At 40.4% G+C, this 19,337-nt stretch overlaps 1 protein-coding gene across 8 annotated transcripts in view; it reads right to left on the reverse strand.

Annotated features, from left to right (window-relative positions):
* MBNL2 (muscleblind like splicing regulator 2) overlaps window positions 1-19,337 on the reverse strand; it is a 162,981-nt gene that overhangs the window by 102,007 nt on the left and 41,637 nt on the right. For all 8 annotated transcript variants that reach the window (XM_080661702.1, XM_080661703.1, XM_080661699.1 and 5 more), the window contains exon 2: window positions 7,362-8,143. In XM_080661702.1, the coding sequence (XP_080517828.1) occupies window positions 7,362-7,535 (174 nt within the window). In that variant the 5' untranslated portion in view covers window positions 7,536-8,143. The remainder of the gene's footprint in view (window positions 1-7,361; window positions 8,144-19,337) is intronic.

The following is a 19,337-nucleotide window of genomic DNA, read 5'->3' on the forward strand; positions in this document are numbered from 1 at the left end:
GATTTAGATGTGCTGAGCTGCAGGGGACAATAGACCATTCATACAGAGTTGTCAAGGAAAGGGCACACAGCAGAAATGGGGCTGATCGGCACAGATGTGGGAATTGAATACGTGCGTGCAGACACACTTTTAGAACTGATCACTGAACCCGATCTAGGAAAAATCCAACACTGAGTCTTGGAGAGACTCCATGTTAGGGAGCAAGGGGAGGAAGAGGTGGCATTAGAGGTAAAATAGGAAGGAAGGTTGGAGTGGCAAAAGAGCCAGGAACATATCCTGCGGGGGATAGAGTAGGAGAGAATTCTAAGGAGGGGCTGACGGGGCTTACAAAACAAAACGGAGATGTGCGAGGAAATGATGGATGGTGATGCAGAAAAGATTTGGGTCTGAGGTTCACTGATGATCATCAATAAGTCCATTTTGAAAAGTTGTGGGGATGCATTCTTCGGATGGTTATTATTGCATTTCCGCAATGTGCCAGAAGCCATGCTAGGTGCTGGGGCACTAAGATGAAGGGGACACAATCCTGTCTTTGGGAAGCTTACAGGCTTGCACTGGGACCCTTACTTAGAGGAGAAAACTGTTGCATGGAAGTCTGCATAGTGTTGAGGGAGGGTATGAAGGAGATGTAGTTGATTGACAGGGGAGGGTACAAGTCAGATGATAGGGAAGTGGACCTCTTATGCAGGAAGTAATAATTGGTGGGTCCAAGAATTCTTAAACTATGAACCTGTCCTACATTTTATTACATCATAACATGAAATCATATATGATTTCAGAATCACATGGGAAAACACACACACAAAGACACTCTCACACACACACAAACATCGGCACATACACATCTTGGACCAAAACCACTTTAAGTTACTGAGGCCTAGTAAGTGATGGTATAATATTTGTATACAGATACAAACAGAAATAAATACATATGCCTTGCTTTCTCTTGCAGTTTCTCTCTATTTTAAATATTTAATTTTCTGAACAGGTTTATTCCTGGGGGTTTCTAATTTACAATGTTTTTAAAAATATTTTAATATGCTAAACTTGTTAAAGTGAATATAATTAAGTTATGAGGAGTTTTAGAATTATTTACACCAGTGATTTATTTTGTAAGAGGGGTTAGGAGGAGGGAAATGATGGTGCCAGATTTGAAGTCACAGTCCTCAGATCAGGTCCTTCTCCATCACTTATGAGTTACATGTGAGTTACTTACATTTTTGAACCTCTATAATGGTTGATTATATAATAGTTACCTTATAGAAATTTTGGAATAAATAGATAACACATGGAAAGTTCCTGGCAGATTGTAGGTACTGTATTACTACAGTGATTTCTACTGATAACCAAATCATTGTTTGAGATTATATTTTTGAATCAGGCCAAAATTAGGCATATAATTTAGAAAATACTCAAGTAATTTTTTGCAAAGACTTAACCTCTCCTTAAGAGCCCAGGAACACAAAATTAAGGTCAAGGGCATATTCTGATATCTTTTTTGATATGTTATTAAGAACTGTCCAAAATGGCCACATACCTACCACTTTTAATTTTAAAATTTTCATCCATAAATAGGAAGACTAAAATTTTATTTGCCATCAGCCAACTTACAGCCAGCATCCTTTGGGTAAATGAGCAGGATCTACTCTTTTACATTTTTTGAAATTTAGGAAGAATTGGAGAATTAAAAAAATTAGTTTCTGTATCACATGTAGCTCCGGAAAAATTAAATAATTTACTTGTCAATTTTCCAATGTTGTATTATACTTCCTGAGTCTCCCATATCTCCAATCCCTGCACAAAGCTCCCTGATTTTAAAATCTACTGGGATACTGATGCACAGGTTTGGCACTGCACAAACCCCAGGGGTGCCAATCACATAGACTATGATGAGAAATGCATCGCTACTATGCAGTGCACTCCTGTGCAACCATAGGCAGCAGCTCTATGTGAGAGGTTCGAATACTTTCCTGATGAACATGTCTTACCACACAACAAACACTGACTGAGCATCTTGCTACGTACAAGATGCTGTCCAAGGCCCTGGGGATACCACAGTGATAAAAAAAAAAAAGACACGATCCCCATCTACATGGAGTTTTCATTCTGGCAGAGTGGAGAAGGGAGACCAATAGAGAACAAAATCCAAATGTGTGAGTAGAACAGGAAAGCAAGGTGATGAGGAAATGGGATCCCAGAAATGAGAGAATTGCTGTTTGAAATAAGGCTAGCAGAAAGCCTTCACTGTTGGCATTTTTTATCAGAAGGGAATGAGAGGACAGCTTTCATATAACTGAGGCAAGAATATACTAGACAGAGCCAAGAACAAGTGCACACACCCGAAGTCAGAGGCCTACTGGGTACATCTGGGGACAGCGAAGAAGTGGCAGGACTGGAGTGGCTGGATGAGGGTACAGTGGTAGGTCTGAAGTCCATGACTAAGGTTGGAAAGCAGATCTCCTAGGCCCTAGATAGCTTTTGTAAGGACTGTAAGACCCTTACTCAGGGCGAGATGGGATTCCACTGAAGTCCTTGAATAGAGTGACATCATTTGACTTAGGCATTAAAAGAATCACACTGTCTTTGTACTAGTCTTTATCATGAAAGATAATGTAAGGTCTAAACAATTTTCCCAGATGCTAGGAGTGTTTTGTTTTTGCAAAAATTAGCAACATACTTTTAAAAATGGTTCCTTTTTTAAAGCTGAATTCTAATTCAGATGTTGGAGCAAATATATTAAATACTGATGAAAGTGATAAATGCCAAAATCTTAATCTCAGTGTGTTAAAGCTGCTTCACTTATTCCTCTCTGAAGGTTTCAATTTGCAAAGAAATTCACATGAGTTTCTGTCATTTATAGAAGGAAGAACCTGAAAAGAAAAATCTCAAACTGTGTGGGAAACTGTTTTTACAGACATAAACGTATAGAGATGGTGGTCAAGGCCTTTGCTACAGAGATGTTTGTTGCTCTGAAGCAATTTGTATTTTGTTAAGTTAACCTTACTGTGGAATACAATGTTCCAGGATGTTCTGGCCTTCCAGAAAAGATATAAGCAATTCCATTGTTCATAATAATACTGTAATAACAAAATCACAAATTCTTGCATGCCCAGTAGTTTCACATAAAATGCAATATGGTAAGCATTGTGAATAAAATACAAATGTCACTGCAACAGCACTGCTCTATTTTCTGAGACATCCTATATAATAAAAGCCTAATATGCAAATCAACCAAATGGCAGAACGACCGGTCGCTATGACATGCACTGACCACCACGGGGCAGATGCTCAATGCAGGAGCTGCCCCCAGCCTGCAGGCCCCAACCAGCTGCAGCAGTGGGGGGGTGGGACTGGTGAGCAGGTGGCGCCAGGCCAGCCAAGGCGGGTGCCAGTGGGGGCCCCCAATCGCCCCGCCAGTCATCCTGTAGATTGGCCCTAATCGCTGGCCAGGCCTAGGGACCCTACCCATGCACGAATTTCGTGCACCAGGCCTCTAGTCTTTTATAAAAGCATTTATATATGTAAAACTCTCTTTTCTAAGAGTTCAGCAAATCTCTTTTCCAAACATCCACACATTTGTTTAGAATGCATTTATGGAAGTGTACTCCTGTATACAAATAACCATCATAAAAACAAAATAAAACAAAACAAAAAGGAATATCATAGCCTCACAACTGACTTGTCTCTATACTGATAGGCCAACACCAATTCCTTGTGCCTATTTTTATGAATAAAAATACCCCCCAGTGTTTGCAGAAAGGATCTTGTATCAATAACAACAAAAATTATGCCTGCCTCAAACATGATTGCTTTTAATGTCATGACTAATTTGTATCACTGAGGTATTAGCACTCACACAGTAGCTTTTTCATTTTGGACACATGAAGAGTTGGATGCTTTAAGAATTGGACACTTGAAGAGTCTTGCCTGTATAGCCAGTCATAAAATCAGTGCCTATACTGTGATACTTTAGTATGAAGGGAAAGAAATGAACATTGCCAGTCCCCACCATGTCCGGCCCTGTGCTGGGCATCTGGCATGTCTTAGGCCAGTTAGCCTTTGAAGTAATCTAATGAAGTAGGAATTATTATATCAATTTTAAATAGGAGGAAACTGAAGTCAAGGAGGTAAAATAATGTGTCCCAGTCAGGGTTTCTTAAAGCCCTGGCCTGTCTGACATCAATGCCCCTGCCCTTTTCTCTATTGCAGGCTGCTTCTGCTGGCCAACACTGTCTTTTTAACATTTAAATGAAATAAAATTAAATAGCTTAATCATTATCAGCATCATCACTCTTTTTTTAGCTACTTTTTTTTGAGTGAGTGTTTTATTTACCAGTCTCTGTCGTAAGGACTTGCAATCCTTACAACCACCTTGCAAAGTGAATACGCCTGTACCGTGCTGGACACTGTGCACACTTCAGTCAGTTTCACAGATGATTATCCTCTTTTACTGATGAGACAACAAGGATAAGAAGTGATACATGACACACCCAAGGCTGGGAAGTAGTTGAGCAGGCATTTAGATTCTGGTCCTACTCCTGTGCCTTTTCACGTTCTTTATAGTTTGACAACTTAAAAAAATATATAACACATACTCAAATTAAATAAGCTGAAAATTTATAATTTTAAAGGAGAACTGGTGACTTGAGGCAATATGTAGCTGGAAAATGGTTCTATTAGACACTTCTGAAAATGATTTTTTAAGTGATCCAATGTATTATTTGCTTTATTATTTATTTTTAAATCTTTATTGTTGAAAGTATTACAGATGTCCCCTTTTTTCCCCATTGACTCCTTCTAGCCCAGCCCCTCCCCCCACCCTAGGCCTTCACCACACTATTGTCTGTGTCCATGGGTTATGCGTATATGCATACAAGTTCTTTGGTTGATCTCTCCCCTCCCATCAACCCACCCCTGCCTCCCCTCTGAGATTTAACAGTCTGTTCCATGCTTCTATGTCTCTGGATCTATTTTGTTCAACAGTTTATTTTGTTCATTAGATTCCACATATCAGTGAGATCATGTGATACTTGTCTTTCTCTGACTGGCTTATTTCACTTAGCATAATACTCTCCAGATCCCTCCATGCTGTCTCAAAGGGTAAAGTTCCTTTTCATTTGAACAGTGCTCAACATTCTCATGACTTGGTTTATGTTTTTACAGTAAACATAACTGTTCTTGATTTTTTTCTCCATGGGTTGGAATCCTTAAACAATTATGCCCTGGAGAATCCATAGTGAGGTAATGAATTGTAAAGATCTGTTGTCTGGTTGATAGTCAAGAAACATGTGTCTTAATAGGTCAGGAATTTTTCCCTAATTAGTTTAAAAAATAAAAAGTTTTAAGAAACTAGCTAAAATGTTAGTTTAATAGTTAATATTGGACAAGGCTTGGATTAACAAAATGAAGGAATTAGGGATAACCTGGAAAATGAATTTCTTTTTTAAAAAAATGTATTTTTACTGATTTCAGAGAGGAAGGGGGAGAGAGAGAGAGAGAGAGAGAGAGAGAGAGAGAGGAAGAGAGAGAGAGAGAGAGGGAGAGAGAGAGAAACATAAACAATGAGAGAGAATCATTGATTGGCTGCCTCCTGCATGCCCCCCACTGGGGGTTGAGCCCACAACCTGGGCATGTGCCCTGACCGGGAATCGAACTGTGACCTCCTGGCTGACCATTGAACCATGCTAGCTGGGCTGGAAAATGAATTTCTCCTTGCTGACCTGTTTTGGTATGTGGAAGTTCTTGTTATCTAGTTTTTAATCTACACTGCCTTTTATAGTGACTGTTTCTACTGGTGATGATCACAGAAGCACATGCATACTTAGTTTTCTTTTTTGACTATAAAAGCAAAATAAAAACTAACATAAGAATTGCTTATACTGTTATAGTTTATATGAATTATAATTTATCCATCTATTCATTTATGTGTAGACAAAATGATTCATAATTTTAAAGCCCAATCTAATATTTTTAATGATTAAAAAATGAATAAAATAGGGGTAGTTAGTGAGGTAAATAGTATATCTATTTTCAAAATTTGTAACCCTTAAAATACTTCTTTTGGGCTATCAATGTAGTCTTCTGTTTTTAGTGCATAGATAAATTTTCCCTTTAATGCATACTTAAATATATGATTTAAAATCTTATATTTTAATTTTGACTTACAAGTTTTATAAAACACTTTTTTTTTTACTTTAAGATGAAAATTTCCCCAAATAACTTATCCAGTCCCTTCAAACCCAAGAATAGGCTAAGATCACTATTTTGTAAACTCATACACAGTAATTTCCCAAGTCATTTATCAAGAGCATGAATCAACATTTTTTAACTGCTTGGTAAGCTTATTTAAATAAAGTTGTGCAGAGATATAGACATTAAGCTCTTTTTTAGCTATAGATCTTACTTCTTTCCATTGTAAACAAGATCTGATAATGTTAGGACTGTCATAGACAATCTGGGTTTCAAAGAATCCACAATTTTAGGGCAAAATAAACCTCAAAGAATTATGGGCTAAGTCTCCCTATTTCCTTCTATTAGATTTATTATTATTATTCTCCCATTTCTTTAAGTCCAAACTCTACCCAACTCAGTATACAACTCAGGTGCACAGCCTCCAAAAACATTTCTTGAAAAAATCAACTGGAAGCCAGGTCTCTCCTCTGTAGACCCCCACAGAAGTTGTGTCTCTATTCTCCCCTTAAGACATATGCCCCTTTCTGTCTTGAGTTATAGTTGTTTGCTTATGTGCTTGCTGCATTTTTCCTACCAGTGAACTCATCAAGGAAGCCATCTTGAATCACATTAGTTTCTTCTGTGATGTATTATGTGTTAACTTTCACATAGTAGGTTCTCAAGGAGTATTGAGGGTGTATACTCAACAATTTCTTAGACATTTCAAATTGTCAAAGACAATGAAAATCATATTTAGAAGTATTTTAGGAAGTCTTTGGTCAAGAAAGAAAGTCACAAGAGTAGAAAATTCTTCAAGAGGTGAATTAGATAACTGGCACACATAACTGACACATTCAATTTCTTCACCTGTATATAACCTCCAGAAGATCAAACATTAATAAAATATTTATCTTTAGTTGTCACAAGCCAGACTTTGATTTAAAACTCTTGGGTACATAAATGGCATGCCACACCAAAAATACAGCATCATGTATTTTTAAGTTAAACATGGATCTGTAAAAAATTTATGCCTGATATGAAAAAAAAAGAATGAAAATTTCCTAATAGTCACCACAAATAAGAAAACAGAATCTAAAAACAATTGTTCAACTTCTGTAAAAGTACAATGAAAAACATTTCATTTGAAAGTCCAATGTGGCATTGCTATGACATTCAATGCACTATCTTACCTTTAGGGAATCAAAGCAGGCGATTACTCTTCCATTTTCAACCTGGCAACTTTTGGGGGGGTGAGCAAATTTACACTCCTCGTCAGAGCGTGAGCAGGTTCCTCGTTGGAACTGTCTGCAGACTTCTAACGTCAGCCATTTAGTGTCTCTGACTGGGGCAACATTCAAAGCCATGGCAATCAAGTAATTTGGATTCTGTTCGTTTCTGTTAAGTGATTAAATCAACCCAAAGTTCCAATGATGCAAAACTATTGTTGTGAAAAACCCCACATGTAAGTCTGAAGGTTAAGTGATAAATTGCTTAATGAAGTCCAATCCAAGGAATAGAGTGAGAAGAGAACGTATTGGCAAGCAGTCACTCATCAATCAATGTGCCCCACCTGAAGACTGCAGGCCGAAATAAAAGCTTGCTCAGTGTCATCTCTAGCTGTCAGTGTCCGAGTCTTCTGATGGTTTTGCAGACACACTATTTTTAATAAGGAACTTCAATATCACAGCACTCCTTGAGAAAATATATTTAGTTCTGATGCTCACAGCTATCGATGGTGCTGGAGAAGAAGCCACTTAGATGTTCAGATCTTAGCAGGATTTCTGTTTCCTCCCACCTTTATAAACTCTGAAAACAAGTAGTTGGTAAAGTCAGACAACTGAGGTATCTTCATCCACTTGTAAGGTTGATGTAACGTGTATTGGACAGGAAAACAAGACTTGAAAACACAGGAGCTCCCTGGCTGCACTTTCCAGCCGAAGTGACTTCCCACAGGCACTTTTAAATCATGAACCTGAAAAACACCAATAAAATATCAACTTTCACCCAAACTCAAGGGAATTAACACTTGAACAAACTCTTTAGCTCTTATCTAGAATTTGCAAAAATGCAACTGAGCGCTTTAGCTTATACTCAACTGCAACCGTATTGCAGAAATGATCCAGGCAGCAGTCCAAAAGTTAGGAATGACTCGAAGAGATGAGTGTGGCAGACACAATAATTAGGCATTCTGAAACAATTCAATCTAATGGGCTTAATCGCTAAAACAGTGCAATAGAATTGTGGCTTCCAATTAATTTCACATTTGGGCCATTGATTTTATTATTGAAAATGCTACAAACAACTATCTGGGATGTGTCTCTCCTATATAATAAGGATATTATCATTTTGGATGAAGTGTGGGCCCTTCCTTTATATCCTTTCTAATTTATGGAGATTTGAACTTAGAGCTGAATAGGTAGAAGTTTCCTGATATTTTTTTCTCATATCGCTTATACTTTTCTGTCTACTGTTATTACTTCCTTAAGGATAGTATCCCCCTCTGTGCTAAGAGCACTTGAGAATAAGGAGTGTTTGTAGTTTTCAATTCTGTATCCTAGTGCCTTAGTTCATGGCTATTAGGTCCTCAAAAAATATTTATTTTGATGCCTGGCCAGCATGGCTTAGTGGTGAGAGTCGACCTACGAACCAGGAGGACATGGTTTGATTCCTGGTCAAGGCATATGTCCGGGTTGCGGCCTCAGTCCCCAGTGTGGAGCATGCAGAAGGCAGCTGATCAATGATTCTCTCTCATCATTGATGTTTCTATTTCTCCCTCTCCCTTCCTCTCTGAAATCAATAAAAATATTTTTAAAAAATAATTATTGATGATTTAAGTGCTGATTGCTCACTGACTGAAGGCATGCAAGTTAGTTTCAGGTTAGTTCAGTTTAGACTTCAGTGGACTTGATATCTAAAATGGCTCTGTGAGTGTGGAATCTCAGAGGGAGCGTGGGTGGGTAGGAGGTAATCAACCAAAGACCTTGTATGCATATATGCATAACCCATAGACACAGACAATAGGGTTCTAAAGGCCTGGGTGTGGGGGGGGGGTGGGAAACAGGCTGAAGGGGGTCAGTGGGGAAAACAAGGGAATATATGTAATACTTTCAATAATAAAGAATTATTAAAAATAAAAATAAAATGGCTCTGTTCTGTGGAATGCTGGAATTAAACATTTTCAACAAAAATATAATTAGTAAATTCAGATTTCTAAAATCAGCCTATTTTGTTTCTTTTACTATTTTCAAGGATTGTGAAATTATTAAAACACTAACACTTTAACATTATTGGGGTCAAGCATGAATAAAGGGCTAAATATCAGAAGTTGATCATTTTCATAAATTGTATATGTCACAAGCAACCTTAAATACTTGCCTAGCCTTGATGTTCTTCCAAAAATTGTATAACTAAAAACTTAATGGAGACTAGAAGCATATTATTTAAAATCAGCATGTTCCAAATAAGTTCAGAGAACAATAATCCTTAAGTGGTTTGTAAGTGCTCCCTAAAAAAAGTAGGCCCCACAATCAGTCAAGTTTAGTTAACTCCAGGTAAACCAACCTGAACAGGCTTCCATGCAATAGGGCTTTTTTCCCCTGGCCTTGAATGAATCTCTAATAGGGAAGAGAAGCAATGGTGTCTCTCAAACTTATCTGATCATGGAACATTTATTTAGCAGGACATCTCTTGGGATAAGTGGAAAGGGCTACTTCATCTCAAGATTTCTTTTACTTATTAGTAGAAGTGTTTGAATGAGTTTTAATTAGATGTGCATTTAAGGAAATTGGCAACCTTGAAAGCTATGACACATACCTCACTTTAATTGTAAAATATTTGAGGGGACAGGCAGGCTCCTGCTTGTCTGATTGGCAGCATTGTGTTCCCAGCAGCTAACATCAAATAGCTTAACTTAGGGCATTTAAGAAGATGAGTTTAATAACCAAATTTACTCTGGGTCAGGTTTCACAGACACGCCTGGACCTGCACCCTCATTACCTCAACCCCCACCTCTTACCCCCGTGGAGAACAAAGGATGAGGGGAGCAAGGGAAAAGGAACCCTTTCTGTGTGTGTATTCAGTGGAGCTGAGGCACTAATAATAAGGAGATGTAAAATAATGGCTTGGACACCTCTAATTTATATTTGCAAAATATTTATGGAGCCCATGAATCCTACGGACCAAGGTCCAATGGAGTTACAGGGCAACAAAGACACAGGAGACACTCATTCTCAAAGGCCGCAGCATAGTCTCTGCCAAGGCTTCCCTTGTAGGAAAAGAAACAGGCAAACATGTATTTATGCAGAGATGGCAAACAAATAATCACTCAAAGTATTTCGTTAATTTCTTTAGTATGTTTTTTTTTTTTTAAACTGATTTTATAGAGAGAGGGAGAGAGATAGACAGAAACATTAATGAGAGAGAAACATCTATCGGCTGTCTCCTACAAGCCCCCACTGGGGATAGAGCCTGCAACCCAGGCATGTGCCCTGACCGGGAACTGAACTGGGGACGAAGTTCAATCTGCTTGAGTATTCAGCCACACCGGCCTGGCATACTCAAGTGTTCTTAAAACAGGAACAATGCCCTCAACCCAGTCCCATGAGTGGGGTATAGTTTTGCTTAGATAACAAGACATTTTTTTTTCTGGGACAAATAATTAACCATTTCTACTTACTTGGAAAATCCAACCAGAATTTAGATGGCCATACTCTATCAAGATGAACTTGCTTTTAAAAACAGAGGAGCCAAGCTTTCTGATGGCCAGAGTCCTGTGTATGTCAAAGATGTTCCAGAAGGAAAGGAAGGGGTGTCATATTGCACCTAAATATATTGCTATCTTAATCTCCCATAAATCCACTCTTTCTCCCAGATTGATCTCTGTTTCTAGCCTAAAGGTGATAGAGCTACTTTTATCAGAGATACAGCCTCTCTTGGGCCGTCACAACCTCCATCTTCTGGAGTGGGTATAGGCAGGCAGCTGTGGGAACAAGGAAGAAAAAGCAGGTTTAAATTAGGTTAGAGGAGGCCCCTAAAGGAGATGCACACTGATGGGTAAGGATGGAGACCAACTTTTAACATAGCCACCAAAGGACAAGATTAAACTATATTAACACATAAACCAAAATACATGTTGGATCTACCAGACTACAAGTTCCTGGGAGGAAGGGTGACATGTCAGGGTTTTACTCTCTAAAATGGAAGCCACTAGGCACATGTGGCCATTGAGCACGTTAAATGTGACCAAGTGCCAGAGAGGAACTAAATTTAAACATTTTATGTATTCTCAATTATTGTAATTTAACTTAAAGCTGATCCTCAATGTAGTTATTGGAAAAGTTTTAAGTGTTCTTGGACTGACTTAAGTACATGAATCTACTTTTCAGTTGTACATTTTATGAAATCTAAATACAGATCAACTATTTCCAATCAAAATTCAGTATCCAAGTTGAGATGTGTATAAAATCAATGTGTATTTTAAAATACACAGTAATTTCAACAACTCAGTGTGGAACAAAAAGAACGTGAAAACATCTAATTAGTATTATTTAATAGTTATTATATGGTAAATTGATAATATTTTAACAAATTGCAATAAATATTATTAAAATTAAACTCACTTGCTTCTTTTCAGTGCCTAAAAATTCAGAATTATCTATGTAGCTCACATTATATTTCTCTTGATGGCACTGTCTTAGGGGCTTTTGCATTTCTTCTATCAGCCAACATGGAATTCTCTGGATGGGTGGAAAGTACCCTGTCCTAACAGCCAGCATTTGTAGCCTTCCTTTTGCCAAGGATCCTTCATATGACCTTGGGTAAGTCAATTTCTCTGAGATCCAGTTTCTTCATCTGTAAAATGTTTATAATAGTTCCTGTCTACATTACAAGGTTGCTGCCATGAAGGACAGATTATAGAGGAAACATAAAAGACTTTGTAAACAGTAAAGTGCTACCCAAATGCAAGGTGATGAAAGGAGGAGTTGCTCTATAAATATTTATTGAATAAATCCACTTCCAGGCTTCCTCCCTCGGCAGGAGTTCTATGTCAATGACCAGGTGGATCAGCTCCAGCCATAGAGTCTAAAAGCAGGACAGTGCCTCAGAGATCAAAGAGCTGACTGCGAGGTCCACTTGGGGCCACTTATCTGGAGCATCCCTCATTTCTCAGACCATCTTATTTTGCAGCCAAAAGGAACCCACAGAGAAGTTTCTCTAAGTACAAAACCCACAGTGTTACTACAAAGGCCTGAAGCCTGCTTTCTTTCTCTAGCTTCTACTACCCAGAAATGAATGAAATAATCACTCTGGGTGTGATGGATAGCCTGAAAACACAGGTAGCATTGACCGAGAGCCTTCTTAGTTTGAATACATTCCCCAGTGCCCCGCGTGAGTGGAGAAGAACAGGCAGCATTTTCTAGTTCATCTGCCCAGAGAAATGTATAAATACAGATACATTTCTAATTCTCTTCAAGTTCTCAAATATGCAAGCACTGGCCCTGATTACATGCAAGGCACTGTCTATCTTTCCTAGAAGTTTCTGGACTGCACTGGGAAGCAGGGTCTTCTGCTCATGTGATTTTCTACTTTTTTCTTTCGTTTTCTCACTTCTCTTTGACATGTGCTTCAGTGTTACTGCCAACATCCCAGTCAATCCCACTCCCACTGGCTCCTTCCAGTGTGGAACCTAGGCAGAATTTGGAAGTGGTTGTTCCCAGTTGTTTCTCTGGCCTTGTTTCTTTGTTGGCATTCCCTTTCCTCGTCCTCTTTGGGCACTCAGCAACCTTCTGCTGTCTCCCGCTCCTGCCTTTCTAAGCCCCTCACAGAGGAGGAGAAGGTCTTTCCCTTGAAGGATCAGCTGAGTCACCAGGCTGCCAAGGCCTTACCAAACTGCACCCTGAAGTGATGCTTCTGCCTGACTCCCTTCATTTTCTTTTGATGATCACCCTATGGGCCATCTTTCCACACTGTCTGATAATTATTTTTTAATATATTTTTATTGATTTCAGAGAGGAAGGGAGAGGGAGAGAGAGATAGAAACATCAGTGATGACAGAGAATCATTTGATCAGCTGCCTCCTGCATGCCCCGCTGGGGATCAACCCCACAACCCAGGCATGTGCCCTGGACAAGGAATCAAACCATGACTTCCTGGTTCATAGATCAATACTCAACCACTGAGCCATGCGGTTGGGCTGCCTGGTAATTATTTTTAAGTAGATATCAGTATTCTCTAATTCATAAGAACTATAAATATTGATTTTCAAATCTCCAGAGTTCAGTTTAGTGACTGGTATGTAGAATATGCTCAACAAATGTTTGTCATATGAACTTCTGATCCTCCTCCAATGAGCATTTGCATTTTCATACGGACCAGAGTCGAATTTAAAGGAATAAGGCTTCAAATAGGGGATTTCAGTATTATCCTGTAGGAAAATTCCAGCTGGTGCGACTGGCTTTTACCCTGTTGCTGCCAAGTAGGTTGAGGGTAAGGAGCTTTCCCAGGGATAAATTATTTGAACTTCAAAACCCAGAATCCTCAGCCCAGCGATTCTCAAACAGCAGCAGCAGCCACCCCTGGAGCCTGTTAGAAGTGCAGGTTCTCAGGTTCCTGCTCAGAGGTCCTGAGTCAGAACCTGAAGGAGGGGCCCAGCAATCTGTTTTAACAAGCTCTGCAGGGTGTGCCTCTGAAGCAAGCTCAAGTCTGAGAACCACTGTAGTAAGCATTTCTTGCCGCCCTCCTGTGGGCCAGGCATCCTGCTGGTTGCTCAGGGAACAAAGTTGTCTGTCCTGAGTTAATCACAGGGTCTTGGGTTCACTGATTCTCACAGAAACAATTACAGGAAGGCAGGCTGGGGGCTCCCCCCCCCCCATGGCTATGTTTCTAATCAATAAAAACAAACAAAACACAGCTAGACTAAACAGAAAACACCTGAGAGATATGTCCCAGATAAGACCTCATTCTATGAAAATGAAAAACCAGACCAACTCATGGCCTGCAGACTTTGTTCAGGCGGTTGGTGGGGGTGCATGGGGCTTTGTTTATAGGACTTTGTCTGAGGGAGGACTGTCTTAGGGGCCTGGTGGTCCCTGCAGACCAGCTGCTGCGTTTCCAGGCACTTTTGCTAGAAGTCTTTACAGAAGGGCTGCTTTGTAGCACCCACACTCCCAGACAGCACCAGCTAGAACAAATACCAAGGTTCGCTGTGGGGCTCATCTTCAAAGCAAAGGCAAGACTGAAGTTCAAGGATAAAGAAACAAGGCTCTTGTTGTGTTTCCTGAAATGCCAAAGGCCTCGCCATTCAACTTCACAAAATAATCAATCCCAAGCTATTTTTAGGGTCTTTACTTACACGACACTTCATTTTTCAAAAATATATTAAAAAACTGGCCTAGGTGTTAGATTTTCAGACATCTGTGACATTTGACTGTAGAAAGGAATTTTGCTGCTCGTGTTCTTTCACAGCCACTCCGTGATGCAGCATGGAGAGCTTGGAAAGCAGGGCCTTTCATTCTGCAACTGAGGAGGCCACCTCCCTTCAATCTACACCTCCCAGACAAGCCCAGGCTGTGGGCCCCAGGTGTCCTTGCCTTGCCAACGCTTTGTGGCTGGTTTATACATTTCTGAGGGGGGGAAACATCAATCATGTCCGATCTTGAGACTGAGATTGTTCAACATTTAAGACTGCCTCAAGGAAAATAGTTCTGCAGCACACGGCTCCTCCAGTTCACTCCCGGGCATCTATGGTATTTTAGCTGTCTGCCAGACAGCGGCCTCCTAGGAGCTGATTAAAGGGTCCTTGCAAAACAAACTGACTTCTGAGTCAGACAGTCAAGGACTCATTATCCATTAAGTAACTTATGAGATGCCTTTAATTTTATTTTGCATAAATCGAATTAAAATAAAGAAGCTATGTCTCCTTGGGTTTCCTACTTCTAATTTTGAGAATTGTGTTTCCTATGTTTGATTTTAAAATTCTTAAAATATGCTTCTTTAAAAAGGATTTTTTTTTCCTTCCTGTGAGTGGTTTCATGTTTGAGCATCCCACCTCTATTTCTGGAGCTTATATGAAAATAGCTCTCAACGTGCTCTTTCCCTTGATCAATGAATGACTGGGCCGCATCCTGCACCTATCAGATGCAGACGCCTGGGCTAGAGAGGGACCCAGAGGAGATGCGGCTAGAGTACGTACTGGGCTGAGAGCCACTTGACCTCCAAGAGTGGGTGTAATCGTGCCCTGTAATCACAGCCACTGAACAGAGGTTCCTCACGGGGTCTTATCCAATGGACCAATAAAAGTACAGAAATGAGAAAGGTCCCCCTTGTGAAAGAAATAAAGAACCTAACTGACTTTTCGAAGAATGAGAGTGAAGGGAGCAGCAAAACTGATAGTCCTTAAAAAGATTTTTCTTCCTAAACACCTTTAAATGGGTTTCTTTTTTAATTTATTGAATATAAATGTAATGGTGCTTTGAAAATTCTGCAGGGTTGAGGACTAAGAACCAGTTTTTCTGCCCTGATTCTAGTCATTCCTCTCCCCTGAATAGCTGTGTAATGTCACGTAAGCTCTCTCAGCTTCAGTTTCCCTGTTTGAAATCGAGGGGATTAAAAAATACCTAAGCCATAAATATACACACTGCAACCAAAATACATTTGGTCATATGAGTACTCTCTGTATGGTATCTAAGTCTTATCAGCCTTAGATAAGGCATCCTTACATCAATGTGCATGTACACACACACACACACACACAACACACAGCAGGTGGAAATAACATCTCCTCACTGAAAGTTTACATTCCTGTAGAGTGAATCAAGTGTATGTGAAAGAAAGTAGAAGGGTCCTTTCTGTGAAGTGCTTCCTAACCTATTAGACAAACCTTTGATATTTGCTCTTGTAAGACTATTTGCAAATCTACGTTCATCCAAAGCCAAGAAAGAACCAAGGCTAACAATGATATCTCTACTCTGCATGGCACCTGACCATACTTTCAAATGCATTTCCAGGGGGAATTAACCCAGACACCCAAGGTCCCGTGGTGAGTCAGAGAAGCCAATGTTTATGACAACAGTAATAAACGGAGGAATTCCCAACTAAACTTTTCCCCTTGTATCTTGTAACTTCAAGCACAAGTGAAAATTTCATAAAATCAGGGCTCATGTGAACACATGCATTTTCCAGTCCATTTTCATGGTGGTTTCCAGGAATGGGCAGAGAAAGAAATCCCATCTTCGGTTAGAAGAGGAGAAATTTCTAAATGTACTCCTGAAACTACAACCAGATATAATCTATTCAACACATATTTGTATTCAAATTATGTTTCCCCCTGCATCTGTGTTTTCTATGCAAACATTTATAATGCAGTTAGGAGCCGCTCTTATTAGCATCAAAGCAATCGTATTAGTTGCCATTTAAGACTGACAGCACTTACCGGTTTCCTGGATGTCCAGGGCCCAGGGGTTGCAGCCGGAGAGAACGGGTATCGAGCTGCAGGCTGCAGTCTAGCCCTGAATTCCCAGAGAAGTCTTTGTCAGAACTTCCACTTCCTTCTCCGGCTGCAGGCTCTGGTGAACAGGCATGCTTTGCCACTGACCTTTCCCCTTTTCTCTCTCTTCCATTACCACCAGCAGAATAGCTACTTCATCTGCCTGTACACCAACAATGCTAATACCCTCTTTTTGGAGAAGATTTTTGTAATGTAACTTCTATGACCATGAAATGAAAATACCAAATAATGTAAACATGTACACATTTTTAAAAAATTCAATATATTGCCATAACTGAACTATAACTATGATATCAAAGGAAGTGACGTTTTATAAAATAAACTAGTGGCCCGGTGCACAAAATTCGTTCACATTAATAGGGAATTAATTAGAGGAAATATTTTAATATTGTTATTTGCCCTTTCTCTATAATAGAAGTGTCAGAGATGAAAGAAAATTAGTAAAATGTGTATGAAAATCTTCCTCCTGTCAGAGTCTGGGGAGCACCAAGGGACCCAGAGTCAAGTCCCCACCCATCTGTGCATGCCTCGAAATCACATGAGACCAAGACCCGGCCAGCCCCACCCCCATTGGGCGAGATCCAGACCCAGCTGGCCCCACCACCATCAAGCCCCACCAGGGGGGCGTGCAGCCTCAGGTCCCCTGTCAAGCCCGGGGGGGCGGGGAGCGCAGCCTCAGGTCTCCTGCGCACGCTCAGGTCCGCCAGCCTGGTGCCGGGGCAGGGGGCGTGGCCTGAGGTCCCCCACCCCAAGGTGAAGGGTGTGGCCTGAAGCCCCCCAGCAGGGGGAACACCTTGAGGTCCCCTGTCAAGCCCCGCCAGGTGGGGAGCGCCGACTGAGTCCCCTGGCCCGACGCAGAGGCGGGGTATGCGGCCTGAGGTCCCTGGCCCCGGCCCAGTGCCACACAGCCTCAGGTCCCTGCTGATCACTCATTATGGGAACCCCGCCTCCACTGTGGGTGCTGCTGTCTTGTGTTATGGGAAACCCGCCTCCACTCTGGGCACAGCCATATTGTGATGGCATGAAGGTTAATTTGCATATTACCTCTTTATTATATGGGATAATGTGCATTTTAGAATTTTAATATTCAGTATTAAAGTATATTACAAGACAGAATGAAGTGGTTAGACACTCATACCTGCATATATGTAGCTTATTTGGAATAAGACAGACACAAATGCAGACCGACATAGGTATGGTAAGTGATGTGGCTTTTCAAAATGCCAAACAATTTACGTTAAGGTCCTAACAAGGTAAATAATAATATTGCCTCAATTTACACAGTTGTGGCATTCTTGAAAAAATTGAGTTATATTAAGACTGTCCAAAAATGCAAAATAAATTTAAAAACCACTTGGTGCAAATATATAAAACAGAGTTAAGATCTTGACCCAGATCACTATGAACAGGATTTTTATCTATGTGAATGTCTATCAGAACATGCAAAAGTCATGAGATACAACCTGGTTCCTAACTCTGAGAAAGTCATATCCATTGCAAGATATCAAAATCGTTACTCCTGCCTGTCACATTCCAGAGACGCTCCCTAGTCATTTGGACAATGTGGGGGAAATGCTCCTTTGAATTTCCAAAGTTCTCTTTAGGGGGTGATATTGTCCCCATTGATAATAGTGTTGTAGGGTCTTAGGCTACCTAAGTCCGATTTAAGTAGATGGGTATAAGATTTGAGGATTACTAGTACAGTAGATGTTGGGGAGCACCAGAGAGACACAGACAAGACCCCACCTGGAGAAAGCTCTCTTTGGTGGCCCCACCAGGGGTTCACTAGAATTAGAAGAACTCACAGGTGGTGAAATTGGTCAGCAAGTATAGCAATGGTCCAGGCAATAAGGAATAATCCAGGCTAAAAATTATATTGCAGTGGTGGGAAGGAGAAGGCAATTCAGATCATGGTTGGGATAAATTCATTAAAAATGAATAATCTTTGTGGACTGGGAATGTGGAGAGCAGGGAAGAGATTAGTCAAAGAGGACTTCAAAATTTGGACCCTGTGCAGGCAGAAAGATACTGATGCTCTGCCCAGGAGAAAGGATGCCAGCAAGTAGAAGCCCATTAGAAATGGGGACATAGAGGTTGTGGCCATGGATACACAGCTAAAATCACAGAACGGCTAAAGTGAGTGTGAGAGAAAGAGAGACATATTAAGATTTTATATCTATATCTACATTGATATATGTATCTAGGAGAACAAAGAGAAAGCCTTGAACAGGGCCAAGGACAGTTCATTCAGTTACTTAGAGCTGACAGAAAAGAGAGGAGCAATCGAAACCACAGGAAGAAAATGAGAGACAAAAGATCCTCTGAATATTGCAATGTTAAGGGTGCCAGGAGAGAAGTTTAGAGTTCAAAGATGGAGGGACTAGCCAAAAAAGCCCATTGGCACAGACCAGTGACATGTAGAAGATTGACAATTGGTAGTGGCTAGAGGTTATAACCAGGTCACGCTGCTGACCTTCCCAGGGGAGGAGGAGGGTGTGGGGAGCACCAGGAGCTCTCGGGGGTATTTGGTGCTGTGAGAACACCAAGCAGCAACAAAGACAGTTCTGAACTCCCCATGTTTTGTGGTCAGATGGGCACTGATGACCTGTGCATTCCTAGAGAGTGACCCTCTGGAACTTGAGGCTTGCTCACAGAGTTGGAA

The sequence above is a fragment of the Plecotus auritus genome (assembly GCF_963455305.1).
Source record: "Plecotus auritus genome assembly, chromosome: 3".
NCBI classification, from domain to species: domain Eukaryota; kingdom Metazoa; phylum Chordata; class Mammalia; order Chiroptera; family Vespertilionidae; genus Plecotus; species Plecotus auritus.